Source organism: Chrysochloris asiatica, unplaced genomic scaffold, assembly GCF_000296735.1.
Source record: "Chrysochloris asiatica unplaced genomic scaffold, ChrAsi1.0 scaffold00073, whole genome shotgun sequence".
NCBI lineage: Eukaryota > Metazoa > Chordata > Mammalia > Afrosoricida > Chrysochloridae > Chrysochloris > Chrysochloris asiatica.
The window spans coordinates 4,279,781-4,297,745 of NW_006408591.1; the positions used below are offsets into that span (position 1 = coordinate 4,279,781).

At 41.1% G+C, this 17,965-nt stretch overlaps 1 protein-coding gene across 1 annotated transcript in view; it reads right to left on the bottom strand.

Annotated features, from left to right (window-relative positions):
* ATP10B (ATPase, class V, type 10B) overlaps positions 1-17,965 on the bottom strand; it is a 184,701-nt gene that overhangs the window by 107,479 nt on the left and 59,257 nt on the right. Inside the window, exons 4-5 of the mRNA XM_006864944.1 lie at positions 13,898-13,983; positions 7,875-7,981 (exon numbers count right to left, since the gene is read on the bottom strand). Of these exons, the coding sequence (XP_006865006.1) occupies positions 7,875-7,981; positions 13,898-13,983 (193 nt within the window). The remainder of the gene's footprint in view (positions 1-7,874; positions 7,982-13,897; positions 13,984-17,965) is intronic.

Sequence of the window (17,965 nt, forward strand, 5' to 3'; positions counted from 1 at the left end):
ATTTCATCCTCATTGGCTTTCGTGGTTTGTGTGTAAATTTGAATAATAGTGGTATTAACTGGTCTTCCCTGTAGGTGCTATGGATATTATCCTATCACAGGCAGCCTTGTACCTCATGACTGATCTGGATATGTTCTTTTTGATGATGAATGCAACACCATTGCTCTTCAATATGTCATTCCTGGCATAGTAAACTATGTGATTGTCAGATTCAAAATGGCCAATACCAGTCCATTTCAGCTCACTAATGCCTAAGATATTGATGTTTATGCATTCTATTTCATTTTTGACGACTTCCAATTTTCCCAGATTCATAATTTGTACATTCCATGTTCTGATTCTCAATGGATGTTTACAGCTGTTTCCTCCTCATTTTGAGTTGTGCCCATCCGCAAATGAAGGTCCCTTGGATTTTACTCCCATAGGCTTTACTCCATTCACGTCATCACAGTCAACTCTACTTTGAGGAGGCAGCTCTCCCCCAGTCAAAATTTGAGTGCCTTCCAACCTGAGTGACTCATTTTGTAGCACTATATCTGACAGTGTTTCTCTGCTATTCATAAAGTTTCAGTGACTAAATGTTCGGAAGCAGTTCATCACTTCTTCCTAGTCTGTCTTCATCTGGAAACTCATCTGAAACCTGTCTACCATGGGTGACCCTGCTGGTATTTAAAATACCAGTGGTATAGCTTTCAGAATCACAGCAACTCACAAGCCACCACAGTACGACAAACTGACAGATGAGTGGTGGACCCATAGCAACCCTCTGTAAGGTTTCTGAGGAGCAGCTTGTGACTTTGAACTGTCGATCTTGTGGTTCAAAGACATTTTGCAGTCCAGCGCATTAACCCACAGTGCCACACCATGACTAGCAACAGCTAAATACAAATATGTAAATGGAAACACAAATACAGATCCTCTCAGACGTAACTAAATACCTTCCAACATTGTTTTTTATTTTCAGTTTGAAAACTTTGGATCATAGTCTCATAGGAGAACTCAGTCAGTTGGCCAAACAGTTCACAAATATCACAATCTGCATCTTAGTGAAGTGAGTATTGTGTGGTATCTTCAAAGCTTTGGGGTGGCCACCAAATCTACAACTATAGGTTTTGACTTGCCAAGAGTAAAACAGTAAGAAGGTAACCAAAAGTACAAAGAAGAAATAAACCTCACAAACCCTGAGACGAGAAAAACTAGATGGTGCCAATTGCCACCACTGACGGTTCTGACTGGGGTCATGATACATAGTCCAGGATAGAATGGGAGATAAATGTGTAGCAGAACTCAAATTCTTATTTAAAAGCAAAACAAAAAGCCAGACAAACTGAAATAGAACAGAACAGAGGACTCTCAGAGTCTTTAAACTGAGAACCAAACCTATCGCTGTATATCACCTTTTAGTGAAATAGAGTGGCACACAAAATAAAGGATATTGCCCATAAGATCTGTACCCTTCTTAACAACTATTAGTTTGAGATCAAAATGTCAACAATTTCTTAAAAACAAAAATAAGAAGATAAGGGAACAGGAAAACAAGATTACTAGAAAAGGTACACATATCACATAATTAAAGAGAATACTAACACACTGTGAAACATGGAACTGATGTCACTGAACAGTTTGTATGGAAACTGTCCAAAACTTACTGTGTAAACTTTTGCCAAAAACTCAGTAAAATATCATTAAAAAGGAAAATAGTCCTGTAATAATAATCTTGAATATTCTTTGAGCTTATTACATGCCAGAACCTGTTATTAGACTTTTACATGAATTAACTCCTTTAATCCTAAAAGGAAGGGACTATTATTTTTCCCTATTTAGAGATGAAGAAACAAGAACCAAGTGGTCATACAGCTGATTGTGGCAGAGCTAGGATGGGAGCACAGGCCCCTGCTTAGAACTAATAGACTAGCCTAGGATTGCACCAGGGTTTCAACAAGTATTTGTTGACTGAATGAGCAAATGCACAGTAACCAGACTGCTTTTATTCTTGAGAGACAGCCTGCCTAATCTGTTCTGATTAGTAAAGGCTAAGAGTATCCCTTCTCTTGGGTGCATTCTCTATCAGCCCAGACTGGATTTTTCCTCTCCTGATTCATTTAGAGGCAATGCCAGGGCTAAATAAATGACAGTGCACAGTATTTTACAGGTGGCAAGAACATTTATGTTCCTGTTCTCTTTTTGTAGGAGTCTCTGGATGGCACAAACAGTTAAGTGCTTGAGTAACTGAAAGGTTAGCAGTTTGAACCACCCAGGGGCACTATGGGAGAAAGGTCTAGTGATCTGCTTCTGAAATGTCACAACCTTGAAAACCCTAAGGAACACACTTTTACTTTGTACACATAGGGTGAGTATGAGCTGGAACTGACTCGATGACAACTGATTTTGTTGTTTTTTTTCTTTTGTAAACCAGATTAACATTTTCATTTTACAAACCAGGCCAGAGGGTCTGAAAGAATAAATGACCTGCCCGATTTGAAGGTGAGGGAAGCCAGGTTTGAAGATTGCAAACTTTTCTCCCAAGGTTATACAGAAAAGAACTGAGAGGAGAATTGTGACTCTGTCTTTACTCAGAGTCTGTTCTCTGGGGCTGCTGAATTTTAACTACTGTGCTGTCTCCTCAGGAGCTGAATTAGAAAACGCCAGTCACATATTTTCTCTGTAAAATTAAAGAAAACCAATATATCAGCTCCAACAGTGAATGGCTTTAATGCTGTTTAGCTGGCTGCTTTGTGGATTTAAAGTGGCAACAAAACAGTAGGAGTGAGCAAACTCCAGGCTTATTAAATTAGAGTCAAGTTGTGGCAGTGGTGAGAGGATCCTGGAGCTCTTTCAGAAGGTGCTGATGGGGCTGTGGCCTTTCCATGTGCCTGCGGCTCACCTACACAAGAGGTAGTGATGTCACTCTTTTGCTTCTCTGTGCCTCCCCTTCTGAAAGTCTCTGTGGTTCTCTCTGAGTTGGGCTCAAGCTGGAGGTAGTATGGTGTAATGGGTAGAGTGTGGATTCTACAGTCAGACAGAACTTGGCTCTGAAGATACTTCATCTGGGCTTACAGTGAGTGAATCTCAGTAGACCTGTGCCCTTGAGTGAGTTAATCTCTTTGAACCTCAATTTCTTCATGTGCAACAGGGGGAATTATGGTTGTGTGTATATGGGGAGTTGTTGTTGTTTTTAGGTGCCATCGAGTTGGTACCAACTCATAGAGACCTTATACACAGCAGAATGCAACACTGCTCGATCTTGGACAACCTCACTATTGTTGCTATGCTTGAGTCCATTGATGCTTCCACCTGGCCAATCCATCTTGCTGAGGGTCTTCCTCTTTTTCTCTGACCCTCCACCTTACCAAACATGATAACTTTTTGCAGTGACTGGTCCCTCCTGACAATATGTCCGAAGTAAAAGCACCTAAAACAGTTCGGGTACTACTCTTTAGGGGCTCAAAAGATGTTTACTTTTACATTCTTGCAACAGTTTATATCCTCATAATGGCATCTGGGAGGAGCACATGTCTACACACTGGCTCTCGTCATTCTGGAAAGCTCACCTTGGCCTTTCTGAGCCTCTGGCTCTGAGGTGCTCATATTTTATCCATTGATAACTCTAGACCAGTCATTCTCAACCAAGGGTGATTTTTGTCCCTTCCATCATGGGATTTTGGTTATCACAATTTCAGGTGTGGGGTTAGGAGAATTGCTATTGGCATCTAATGGATAGAGGCCAGGGATGCTGCTAAAATCCCTATAGTATAGTCCCCACAACAAAGAATTATTCAGCCCCAAATATTGATAATGCCAAGGTTGAGGCACTGAAAATTGCCATTTGCTCACAATTTTTAATGTGCCAGGCATTGTTAAGCTCCTTTTTCACAGATAACTTCATTTGAATTTAATAATCCTATGAGATTGTTGTTAAGTGCCATTCCAACTCATAGCAACACTGTATAGGGTTTCCAAGGAGCAGCTGGTGAGTTAGAACCACCAACTTTGTGGTTAAAGATGACCTTGTGGTCCAGGGATTTATTCCACAGTGCCACACCAGGGCTCCTATGAGGTAGGATTAGGCAAATCTACTGCACAAAATCTTTTAAAGCATGAATAAGTGAAGATATCAGTTCAACGACTAAGGTGTGCCTGACCCAAGCCATGGTATTTTCAATTGCTTCATATGCATGTGAAATTTGGGCAATGAATAAGGAAGACCAGAGAAGAATTGATGCATTTGAATTATGGTGTTAGAGAAGATTACTAAAAGTACCACAGACTTCCAGAAGAACAAACAAATCAATGTTGGAAGAAATACAGCCAGAATATTCCATAGAAGTCAGGATGACGAAACTTTGTCTATCATATTTCAGACATGATATAAGGGGGGACCTTCCAGTACCTGGAAAAGGTAATCATATTTTATAAAGTGGAAGGTCAGGAAAAAGAGGAGATGGACTGACACAGTGGCAGCATCAATGAGCTCAAATGTAACAACAATTGTAATGATGGCGCAAAGGCAGTATTTCATTGTGTTGTGCATAGGGTCACTGTGAATTGAAACTGATTTGGAGGCACCCCAAAAAATTGACAGGGAACTTCCAGAGGTTCAAGGTGGATTCAGAAGAGGCCATGGAATGAGGGATATCATTGCTGATGTCCAATGGATCTTGGCTAAAAGCACAGAATAGATGTTTACCTGTGCTTTATTGACTACTCAAAAGCTTTCAATTGTGTGGATCATGACAAGCTATGGACAACATTGTGAAGTATGAGTATTCCAGAACACTTAATTGTACTTCTGAGGAATCTGTACCTGGACCAAGAGGCAGTTGTTCAAACAGAACATGGGAACACTGAATGTTTTAAAATTGGGAAAGGTGTACGACAGGGTTGTATTCTTTCACTATACTTATTCAATCTGTATACTGAGCAAATAATCTAAGAAGCTAGGTTATATTAAGAAAAACATGGTATCAGGATTGGAGGAAGACTCATTAACAACCTGCGATATGCAGACAATACAACTTTGCTTGCTGAAAGTGAAGAGGACTTAAAATATTTACTGAAGAATATCAAAGAGCACAGCCTTCAGTATAGATTACATCTCAATGTCAAGAAAACAAAAATTTCACCACTGGACCAATAACCAGCATTCTTATCAATGGAGAAAAGATTGAAGTTGTCAAGGACTTCATTCTCCTTGGATCAACTATCAACACTCATGAAAGCAGCAGTCAAGAAATCAAACGACATATTGCATTTGGCAAATCTGCTGCACAAGACCTTTTTTAAGTGTTGAAAAACAAAGATGTCAGCTTAAGGACTAAGGCGTGTCTGACCCAAGCCATGGTATTTTCAATAGCCACATTTGCATGTGAAAGCTGGACAGTCAATAAGGAAGACTGTAGAAGAATTGATGCTTTTGAGTCATGATGTTGGAAGAGAATATTGAAAGTTCCATGAGCTGCCAAAAGAACCAATAGATCCGTTTTAGAAGAAGAGAAGCCAGAGTGTTCCTTGGAGGCAAAGATGACCAAACTTTGTCTCTCATACGTCGTACATATTGTCAAGAGGGGCCTGTCACTGGAGAAAGATATCATGTTTGGTAAGGTAGAGGGTCAGAAAAAAAGAGGAAGACCCCCCAATGAGATGGATTGGCCAAGTGGCAGCATCGATGGATTCAAGCATGGCAACAGTAGTGAAGTTGGCCCAGGATCGGGCAGTGTTTTGTTTTGCTGTGCATAAGGTCACTGTGGGTGGGTAAAGACTTGATGGCACCTAACAACAACAACAGCAACAACAAAAATTGAGGTGCTGTGGGCTATTGCGTCAGACTGAAAAATTGTTTGAACTACAAGGTCTGTGGTTTCAAGCTCACCAGCTGCTCTTTGGAAAACCTATACAGGGTCACTATGGGTTGGAATTGACTTGACAGCACTTAACAACAACAACAACAAAAATTGAACTTGTCAAGGGCTTCATTCTTCTTAGATTAACTATCAATACTCATGGAAGCAGCAGTCAAGAAATCAAACAACGTATTGCATTAGGCAAATATGCTGCACAAGACTTTTAAGGTGTTGAAGAGCAAAGATGTCAGCTTGAGGACTAAGGTGCGCCTGACCCAAGCCATGATATCTTCAATAACCTCATTATAAATGTGAAAGCTGGACAGTGAATAAGGAAGACTGTAGAAGAACTGACGTATTTGAGTTATGGTGTTGCAGGAAAATATTGAAAGTGCCATGGGCTGCCAAAAGAACCAACAGATTTGTGTTGAAAGACGTGCAGCCAGAGTGCTCCTTGGAGGCCAAGATGGCTAAACTTCATCTCTCACACTTTGGACATATTTTCAGGAGGGACCAGTCACTGGAGAAGGAATTCATATTTGGTAGGGTGGAGGATCGGAGAAAAAGAGGAAGACTCCCAGTGAGATGGATTGAAAAAGTGGCAGCATCAATGGGCTCAAGCAGGGCAACAATTGTGAGGTTGGCCCAGGATCAGGCAGTGTTTTGTCCTGCTGTGCATGAGGTCGCTATGATTCGGTACCAACTCATGAGCACCTAACAACAACAACAATGAGGTAGGAATTATTAATCCCTTTTGTGTTTAAAATGTAATTAAGTTGCTCAAGAGCATGTAGTGAGTGAGTGGGTTTCATCCTTGGGCAGCCGGACTCCCAGAGCCACAGTTAACCCTTTCTCCAAATATATATATCCCACTGCCTCACTTTCTCAAGGATTTTTCGCTGTTTCTGTTTAGGCAGACAAGAAAAGCTCTAAGCCTGTTTTTTTTTTTTTTTTTATGGTTTGAGATTTCAATTTCAATAGGACTTACTGGATGATGCAGAACTTCACTGTCGAAAACTCTTAATAAAAAGTAGTCATTTGAACTGCTAAATATTATAGCCCTGCCCCAAATTAGGGAAAACAAGCTAGATTGTAACATTATTAAAAAAAATAATGTTTTCCTCTGACAATCCCAAACAGTAAGTTTTAGAGTAGATGGAGGTTTAAATGCTTTTCTATATGAAAAATGGAGTTCTCAGACTCAAACAAACAAAAAACAAAACAAAACAGTATTTCAAGGTGTCCCAAGGATGTTAGTGAGTGGAAGACCTTGAGAAATGTGTTCTGAAGCCTTTTGCCAAGGGCAGATACTCCAGGGAGACTGTTTCTTCGAGAGTAGAAGGAGTTTCTCAGTTCACTAACAACAGGTATTTACTGAGCACAGTTATTTATGGAAACTGGGTAGTAGGTACTGACAATGGATAAAGCAGTAACAAGATTGTCCTCACAGAATTTAGATTTCATTGTCAAAGGTGCTGCTGTTGTCTGGTTTCCACAGGAAAACAAAATCAAAGATGGACCACTGTATCTTGAACCATAAAGTTAATAATGATAATAATATAAGCATAAGTGCAAAAACAACAACTGTATACTTTACATGCACTGGGTCATTTAATTCTCATGACTGCTCTCTAAAATAGGTACAAATAATCTTATTGTACACATGAGGACATTGAAACAAAGGGTAAAGACAAATTTGGTGAGATTATTTCTCAAGGTTAAGAAGGTAACTTATATCTTGTTTTAGTTAATGTCACAAAACCCGAAGAGATGAAAAAAAAATGTGGATCCCTCCCTACATTTTGTTCATAGCAGTGATATTAACTCGGAATCTTATTAAATTCCATGCAGATGGAGGGAGCCACTTTGACTCCCAACCTCAGTTTGCTTACCTGGGAAATGGGAAGTAACAGGATACCCATGAGAGCTGTAGTTAAGCCTTGTTGAGTGAAGATAGATTTGGAGACAGGGGTGGGAAGAGAACAGAGGGACACAATAAAAAAAGGGACAGATTAATTGTGCAGGGACAATGACCTGTATAGATGACAATGCCAACGGCCACCTCAGTGTTTCTGATGGTGCAACCTCGAAGCAGAAGACTTTCACTGCCAAAGCCAGTCCTGGTCTCATCAGGATGCTCCCTGTGAAAGAGGAAAGAAGAGGGGTGGCTTGGTGACCTCTCGGTGCTGTCTTTGGTTAGTGTTGCTAAACTAGAAATAATGAGTGTGACCTCTCTCTTACCTACTTGGATGCAGGTGTGACATGGATATTGACATGGATATTGACTCAGAATTGAATCTCTTTCACATTTGAGTGCACTCTTCATCTCTCCTAGCAAGTCTGGATGGAGGATGGACCATCAGAAGGCGATTGTCCACTCTTGTGGAAAGCATCATTTTGCCACACAGATGTCAGGACTTTGTGCTGAAAAAGTTTTGTCTTACATTTTCACACTCAAAATGGCTGAAGGGCCAAGATTTGGGGAATTGGCTTCTGGCTGTGTTCCTTTAGGACACATTCCCATGCTTATTCACATAGTTGCTGTAAACAGAACTGCACAAGAAGACTCTAGATGGTCCCTCTTTTCATACCATGAAATGGGTCAGGGCTGGTTACTGATGCCTCTCATTCTGAGCTAGCTCACTCACTTGACCTCTCTCTTCTTTGTGCACACAGAGACTTTCCTACCCTCCTTCAGCCTCTTGTAAAAAAACAGACCACATAGGAGATGGAGAGTGCTCACTTCACTAGGTGGCAACTTTTCAATGTAGAGAAAGGGTTTCTTCCTCTAGCCAGAGTGAACATTGCAGTTTTCCATGTCACACCTGCTCCAAACAACTCCCAGTTATCACCTGAGCTCTAGCCCTGTTGTGGTGCTATAGGATCAGCACCAGACTGTGAACCACAAAGTTGGCAGTTCAAACCCACCAGCTGCTCTTCGGAAACCCTATATAGCGTTGCTATGAGTCAGAACTGACTTGATGGCACTTAACAACAACAGCCCTTATTCTACTCTGATGCTATTCTTTTGGGACTTTAGAAAATTTTATTATAATTTTTAAAAAACATTAATTAGACAAAGAATAACGTCAACTCTGAAGGGTTTTTCTCCTGATAGTTCTTAATGCTTCACTTCCCTAAGTCCCCTTTTAAATGCTTTGTATGTATTCATGAAATTAAGCTTCATGACAACTATATTATATATATATAATTGTTGTTGTTATGTGCCGTGGAGTTGGTTCTGACTCGCAGCCACCCTGTAAAGGGTTTCTGAGGCTGTAAATCTTTATGGGAGCAGAAAGCCTCATTGTTCTCCAGCAGAACAGCTGGTAGTTTCGAACTGCTGACCTTGTGGTTCGCAGCCCGATTCATATATATCTCATAATGGTGAGCTCTGGTAGCGTAGTTAGTGGTTACGAATCGGGCTGCGAACCACAAGGTCAGCGGTTCGAAACTAGCAGCTGTTCCGCGGGAGAAAGATGAGGCTTTCTGCTCCCGTAAAGATTTATACCCTCGGAAACCCTGTACAGGGTCACTATGGGTCGGAACCGACTCAACGGCACTTAACAACAACAACAACAACAATGGCAGAATGGAAATTTAAGTGTAGGAAGTTTGACCCCAGGGTCCTTATAGTACTTCTCCTTATAACTTTTAGTGATAACAATTCCTTGCTGTACTTATAAAGTACATTTATTTACATTATTTAATTTGACTCTTATAGCTCAAGAAAGTTAGCAGATGATTATCTTTACTCATGAAAAAGTTGTAGCCCAGAGAAGCTGAGAGATTTTTCAAGAACACACCCCTAGTACATGGGACATCCTAGGTCTTGCGAATCCAGACCATGAGCACCAAACTTAATAGGATTTCACTGCAGTGGGTTTCCCAAAGTTGAACCTCATTAACTTATCCTGAATCAGAGAATCACTTTCACTTTCAATTCTTTTCAATCTATCAAAGGGAATGTCTATTTGGTGCTGATAGATCATTAACCCTTTCCTATCACCTCCTTGTCTTACTTTTAAACATAGAAAAGGCTTTGGCAAGCAACGATCTGTTGTTAAAATAGAATGATGCTGCTTGGATTTAATTATACCAATTTTTACTATTGCTTTCTGGGTATAGCAAAGGATACTGGTTTCTCATAGGGCCAGAGATATATATTGTTCTTTTGGAATACATGTAAGAAAAAGAAGTCTGTAAAAATTTTGGTCAATAAAAATGTAGATGTTTTATGAATGTGATACAAACCATAAATGGTACAAGAATGACAGATATTTAGGACACACCATCATCACTGCCTCTCTCTAGCAACTAGAAGGTGGCTGTTGGTAGAATATTGGGCTAATGAATCTTGAAGGCTTTCCTATCAGTTGCTTGTGGCAGAAATAACATTTTTACAATGCTGTGAGGTGATAATATATGACAAAGGTTCTCCCTCTCCCAGTTGTAAATGTTCCCCTTTCACTGGATGGCAGAATGGGTTAGCTGCCTCAGAGCAACTACTATTCTATTCAGTGTTCTTTGCTTACAAGGATGCTCTATTTAACTGACTCTGATGTTGTTGTTGAGTGCCCTCTAGTCAGTGCCAACTCATAGCGGCTCTGTACAGAGTTTCTAAGGAGCTGCTGGTGGGTTTGAACTGCTGACCTTGTGATTTGCAGCTCAGTGCTGATCCTGTAGCACCATACCAGGAGTCCATAATTAACTTTATAACTGACTCTGTTGTTACATGCTATCGAGTGGGTACTGACTCAGCAACCCTATGCACAATAGAATGAAACACTGCCTGCTCCTGTGCCAGCCTCACAACTGTTGTTAATTTTGAGTCCACACTGCTGCCTCTGAGCCAATCCATCTTACTGGGCTCTTCCTCTTTTTCTCAGACTCTCCACTTTACCAAACATGATATCTTTCTCCAAGGACTGGTCCCTCCTGACAATATGTCTGAAGTCTGAGAGATGAAGTCTGGCCATCCTGGTTTCCAGGGAGCACTCTGGCTGCACTTCTAACACAGATATAACTGATTCTACAGCAGTGATTTTCAATTTTGGCTCTGCTGACATTTTGGACTAGAGAATATTTTGTTGTCTGGGCTGGCCTGTGACTTGTAGTAGCATCTTTTAACTTCTGCTCACTAGATGCCAGATGCACCTCCCTCCCTCAGTTGTGACAACTAAAAATCTCTCCAGATGTTGCCAAATATCTATGGGGATACAGTATTGTTAAGCACTGTTGAGTCGGTTTGTGATAAGCAGCTGGTGAGTTTGAACTGTTGACCTTGTGGTTCAAACTGACCTTGTAGTCTAGTGCTTATCCTACAGCACCACACCAGGACTCCAGGGGTATAGTGAGGGGAGGTGAAATTGCCTCTAGTTGAGAACCACTGTTCTAGAGAGATCTTTTTGTTTCAAAGTTGCATTTTAAAATCGAACTCCTCTAATCTTTAAATCACAAGTATTAAATGCTGTTCATCTTCTAACCAGGCTGGGCAGTCACAACATAACTCCCTAATGAAGGAAAACCCACAGAAACTTTGGGGGAAACCGGGAGGTTTGCTCAGGTAGAGGGTGCAGACTATCTGTGGATGCTAGATCTGAAGACATCTTCTTGCAGAACAGAGGATATAGAAGAGCTGTCCTTCATTCAGTGGTTTGGCTACTGATTGATAGTGTTTATCCATGTGGCCTAGGCAGGCAGGGAAAAACAGGTCTCTAGGGATCTCAACCAGCGAGAGGAGATCCTGAGTTAGCAGAGCTGGCAGTGATCTGCTCTGAAAGCTGTTTGAGATGGATAGGGCAAAGCTCAGTTTGAAAGCTGAGAAAGACTGGCATCAGCTGTTGAAGGAGAAAGGATCACAAATAGAAACGCAGCAGAAAGGCTGTTCTTTAAGAGGGTAATGAGAAGGACTAAGGCGTGGGTGACTTGGCATGAGCTAAATCCACAAATCTCCACCCGAGGGGTGCATTCCTTGTTAGGGTGGGTGGTGAGCTCTATCCACCTTGCCAGATACCTGTAACTATCAATTCCACTTCCCTGTGAATTCATGCCCTTCTTTACCGGTTTCCATCTGCTCTCTCTCTATGCATTTAAACAATAATTTGCCTTGAAAAGTTCACCTTGATCTTGTATTATTCTTATCATCTCACCACTCATATCATTCTTCATTACATCCCATTTGACCTCAGAAAATGTGGGTAGAAGGACAGCATAGACATGCACATCCCAGGAAGTTTTCCTAGGCCTCATTTCAGAGTATATCAGCACAGTAGGCACCGTATCATGACTAAACTCCGGATCACATGACAAGAGACAACGCACTGGAGTCGGAGAATTAAGTTCTGAATTTAAGGCCTGAATTTAAGTTCTACCTTTGTCTTGTACTTGCTGTGTTGTGATTATGAGTGGATCTTGAAAAGTCTTAGATCATTGTCTCCCTGTTAGTAAAGTGGGAATCATAACAACTCTCTTTCTTGGATTGTTGTAAAAATAAAATGAAATGATATTCTGTGAAATGAAAATAACTCTAAACTGGTAAAGGACTACATTTGGTGTTTATTCACATGAATTATCATGGCTCTTTTTTGCACGAATACCAGTTATCTGATGTAGGAGCAGAATCCTTTTTCAGTGGATGGGAGAACCAAAGTTGAGGGCTACAAATAACAGTAAGGCAACTGCAGCAGCCGGCAGTAACTGAGTATTTGTTGTTGTTGATAAGTGCCGTCAAATCGGTTCAGACCCATAGCGACCCTGAACAGGGTTTCCGAGGCTGTAAATCTTTATGGGAGCAGAAAGCCTCATCTTTCTCCCACGGAACAGCTGGTAGTTTCGAACTGCTGATCTTGTGGTTCGCAGCCCAATTCGTAACCATTACGCTACCAGAGCTCCTTACATCATGCTAAATACTGTGCTTGTAAGGGCTTTACATATGCTAAACAGCCTAATTCTTAGAAGGAAAAATCCTATGGTATATATATTTTATTTTAGAAAACCCAAAGTATTTGCTATTGAGTTGACTCTGACTCATGACCACCTTTTTGTGTTGGGAGAACTGCTTTGTAGAGATTTCAATGGCTGATTTTTTTTTTTTTTTCTCAGAACTAGATTGGATTGCCAGCCTCTCTTCTGAGGTAGACTCAAACTTTCAACCTTTCTGTTAGTTGACCACGTTAACTCTTTGCACCATCAACGATGCCAGTCTTTATTTTGCAGATGTGGAAATCAAGACCCATAGAAGTTCATTTATTTACCTAAGGTCACACAACTTGTGAGTGTAGACATTCCATACCTTGTAAGATTTTAAACCTAGGCCTGTGGAACGCTTATATTACTACAATGTAATATAGGCTCTTTATAAAACCAATCTTAATTCATATTTGCTTCCTTACAAGTGAGAATGGCAAGGCTTCATCTTATATACTTTGAACATGTTACCAGGAGCGATCAGTTCCTGGAGAAAGACATCATGCTTGGTAAAATAGAGGGCTTCTGAAAAAGAGGAAGACTCTTAAAGAGCTAGATTGACACAGTGTCGGCAAGACGGGCTTATACATAGGAACAATTGTGCGGATGGCATAGGTAATGATTCCTTCTGTTGTACATAAAGTCACCACGAGTCAGAACTACATCGATGACATCTAATAACAGCAACAGCCTTCCTTGAATCAGAGAATGGTCATATTTCTGATGCTAGTTCACCAGAGGTTTAAAGAACCACTGTGAATTGTTGTTGTTGTCAGGTGCCATCGAGTTGGAACCGACTCAAAGGGACCCCATGCACAGCAGAATGAAACAATGTCTGATCCTGGGCCAACCTCACTACTGCTGTCACTCTTGAGTCCATCAATGATGCCACCTGGCCAATCCTGTGAATTAATGCCTGCAAAATAAAATTATGAAAGTTTCTCAGGTTTACTTAGGTTTCTCTGGCTTTTATTTTAGGAAAAAAACTTCCTGAGACTCAAGATTTCTGTTTGGCTATTTCAAGGAAAATATGCTTCATAGTTGCACAAGAGAGATTTACAAGTAGCCACGGGGAATTGAATACTTACATGTAACCCTTAAATCTGTTGAGGTTGTTGTTGGGTTTCTCACACACAATGGTATTGTGGAAATGTTCCGGTTCGAACTGTGCCTCCTGCGGGAGAGAGGACTCTGTGAGGTTATAAAGTCAGGGGGATGTACTTTTAATAGAATCCTTGGGAGAGCTAATCACTGCTGGAATCAGTGCAAATAAGGTAATTCCTGATTTGTCATGATGTGATAGTTATAACGTGTTCATTGTTGTTGTTGTTGTTATGTGCCGTGGAATCGGTTCTGACTCATAGTGACCTTGTACAGGGTTTCCGAGGCTGTAAAACTTTACGGGAGCAGAAAGCCTCATCTTTCTCCCGCGGAACAGCTGCTAGTTTCGAACTGCTGACCTTGAGGTTTGCAGCCTGATTCGTAACCACTACGCTACAAGAGAAAGTGAAAACCTCATTAAGGGGGAGACAGTAGACGCAAATGAAAAGTTGGATGCTAGGCAGAGGGAAATCCCTGCCCCTAAAGGAGTTCTGGTAGTGTAGTGGTTACGAATCAGGCTACGAACCTCAAGGTCAGCAGTTTGAAACTACCAGCTGTTCCGCGGGAGAAAGATGAGGCTTTCTGCTCCTGTAAAGTTTTACAGCCTCAGAAACCCTGTACAGGGTCGCTATGAGTTGGAACCGACTCCACGGCACATAACAACAAAAATGACAACAATGTGTTTCTCTAGTAACTTCGGCTTTAGTCTCTAGATCAGCACTATCCAATAGAATTAACTGCGAGGATCAAACTGTTCTAAGTCTGTGCTGTCCAATGTGGACGCTACTAACTAGCTACTAAGCACTTGAAGTGTGCGAATAAAGGATTGATTTTTTAAATTAATTTTAATTTAGTGATTTAAATATGCATTTACATTTTGATTTAAATGTAGCTTGTGAATAACCACACTGAATAGCCCAGAGACAGATAATCAAAAAAAGGGACCGTAAATCGGACTAACTAGGAATTCGTTGATGTTAAGTCAGTTCTGACTCATAGCAACTCTCTTTAGGGGGTCCGAGGAGCAGCGGGTGGATTTGAACTGCTGACCTTGTGGTTTGAAGGACAGTGTTGATCCTATGGCACCCCACCTAGGAATAGCTATGGTTAATATGCTTATATAAATAATATTTACAGGCTTTAAAATATATATAAACACATACAAATGTGTATGTGTATATTTCACACATATATAAGTATTTTAAAATGTGATTAAATATAATGTTCATGTATCTCCAGTATTTTAAACTTATTAAAAGTTTTCTACATCTTTACTAATATTTGCATGGAAAGTGATTGTATGAATGTACTATATTTCATTTCACTATTGAATATATAATATACATTGTTACAATTTGTTTTAACTATTATAAAAATTCTGGGAAACTAAAACAGTTGCCGAGTCCTGGTGTGGCACTGTGGGTTAATGCACCAGACTGCAAAGCCATTTGAACTGCAAGGTTGGCAGTTCAATCTCATCAGCTGCTCCTTGGAAACACTATACAGGGTCGCTATGGGTCGGAATTGACTCAACTGGCACTTAAAAACAACAACAACAAAACAGTTGCCACAGTGGAGTCATTTCCAGCCCACGGTGAGCCCATGTGTGTCAGAGTAGAACTGTGCTCCATAGGGTTTCTCGTGGCTGAGTTTTCTGAAGTAGATCCCCAGGTCTTTCTTAAGTGGCACCTCTAGAGGGATGTAAGTCAGCAACAGTGGTTAGCATTGGCAGCCGAACATGCTGTTTGTACCGCCCAAGAACTCTGCTGAAAAAGTGACAACTAATAAAACAAGATAATGTACACGTATGTACTGAACTCTTACTTTTGCCAGACACTATTATGAGGAATTTACATGCGTTATTATTTTTTTTTTCAAGCTTATAATCACTCTACAAAGCAGGAACTTTCATTACACTCTCCTTCCCAAGAAAACCTAGTGCTGGCAAGCTGATTCCAACTCAAAGAGACTATAGGACAGAGTAGAACTGCCCCATAGGTTTTCCAAGGTTGTAAATCTTTACAGAAGTAGACTACCACATCCTTCTCCTAGGAAGCAGCGACTGGATTTGAACCACTGACCTTTTGGTTAGCATCTGGCTGCTTTAACCACTGTGCCACAGGAATCATTTTCATTAGTTATTGAGGTGCCATCGAGTCAATTCTGACCCAAAGCGACCCTGTACAGGGTTTCCAAGGATCATCTGGTGAGCTTGAACCACCAACCTTGCAGTTCAAACGGCTTTGCAGTCTGGCACATTAACCCACACAGCACCACACCAGGACTTATTAGAGATGGGAAAACTGAGACTTAGGAAGGCTAATAGGCTGCTCATGGCCATGCCAAGGCTGGATTTGGGTCTAAATCTGACTTCCGACTATTTGTTCTTTACTTGAACAGCAAGCACACTGCTTCTGGATGAACATCCTGGAGTTAAGTACTTTAAACACATCCTTGACTCTTTCTCTACTTTATTTAGATATTTCCATTGTACAATCTCTTACAGTTTAGTTGAGTGGGTGAATACAGCTGTAGGTGGAGAGACCTTGCTTTTGAACAACCTATCACAACTAATGGAGTCCTGGTGTGGTGCTGTGGTATAATGTGCTGGACTGCAAAAGTCATTTGAACTGTAAGGTTTAAGATCACCAACTGCACTATGGATCACAATTGACTCGATGGCACTTACCAACAACAACATCATAACTAATACAGTGTTCAGTTCTTTGTGTCTTAGTTTCTTCATTTGTAGAACGGGCCTAATAACACCACACACCTGCCCCATTTTATTTATGCCTCAAGAGATAAAATCCACATAGAAAGATTTTTGAGTTATGCAGCATGTTATGCAAATCGATGGTGGTAATGTTAAAGGTGGAGTTGGAACGTTTCCTGGGTAGAGCATTAGCATGGGAAGTGAATTTTTCTCTGAGAGCTTCAAGGTATGCTGTTCAAAGAGGCAAATAGATTTGAACAAATGATAGCATTTTTTGGCTTTCTGTAAATATATTCTCCATCAGATCTGTGGGGGTACTAACATCAACAAACTCTCCACTCACTTGAAATAAATAATCCATTCTAGAGTTTCTAAAAATAGGGCCCTTTTCCCTGTAGGTATTGATTCTTTCAGGGACAAACACTTGCCAAGCTTTGAGATGATGACAAATCATATTATAATTTGTCAGCTGCTTCTATGCCCCTGATTAAGCCATGTGCCTCATTCTCTATCCATACTGCTCTGCTCGTTGCTGGGTGTTTCCACCTAAACCCATTTAGAGATGAATGGCAGCAGCTCTGAGAGTTAATGATCCTACTGCAATGACAGAGTCCCTGTGACCTGTTTAACCACACCTTGGAGGGCTGGGTGAGCCCTGGCAATGGTGAGGTTTGCCTCTTTTGTTCTTCAGTTGGCATTTCCCTGCTAGCTTCCTTCTGCAGTGTCCGTTTCCTGGTCCCATGTTCTCTTGTCTCTTCCTCTACACAGAGAGGTGGACTGCTCTTTCTACCTACCTGTTTTCCCTTGGTTTCCTTCCTCCTCTCCCCAAGGTGGGTTGTGGAGAGAGGAGCTCAGGTCCTGCTGTCTGTAAAGAAACTCATGCAGACATTTCTTGCTTATTTTACTTTTTTAATGGGGGGTGGGTGGGAGTGGTGAGCCCTCTCACAGTCTGTCTGAACTTATGCCTAGTTATCCCAAGGTGTATTTGTTCTCAACCTCCCAGGCTTCACCCATGGGGGGTGGTGGTGGAAATCACCATCTTCTCTGGCCCCCTGCTTCCCTAAGCTTTTAAGCAGCTTGGCTCTTCTCACCATTGCCTTTTTTCACTTGTGTGATTTTAAGGTTATTGCTATAGTTCACAAAGTCCTTGGTGGCACAAACACTTCAGCAACTACAAACTGAAAAGTTGGTGGGTCTAGTCCACCAGAAGTGCCTCAGTAGACAGGTCTGGTGATCTTCTTCCTAAAGGCCACAGCCTTGCAAATCCTAAGTGGCAGTGCTTTTCTGTATAAATGGTGTCATGAGCTGCCAACCTTGCAGTTATCAGTCTAGTGCTTAT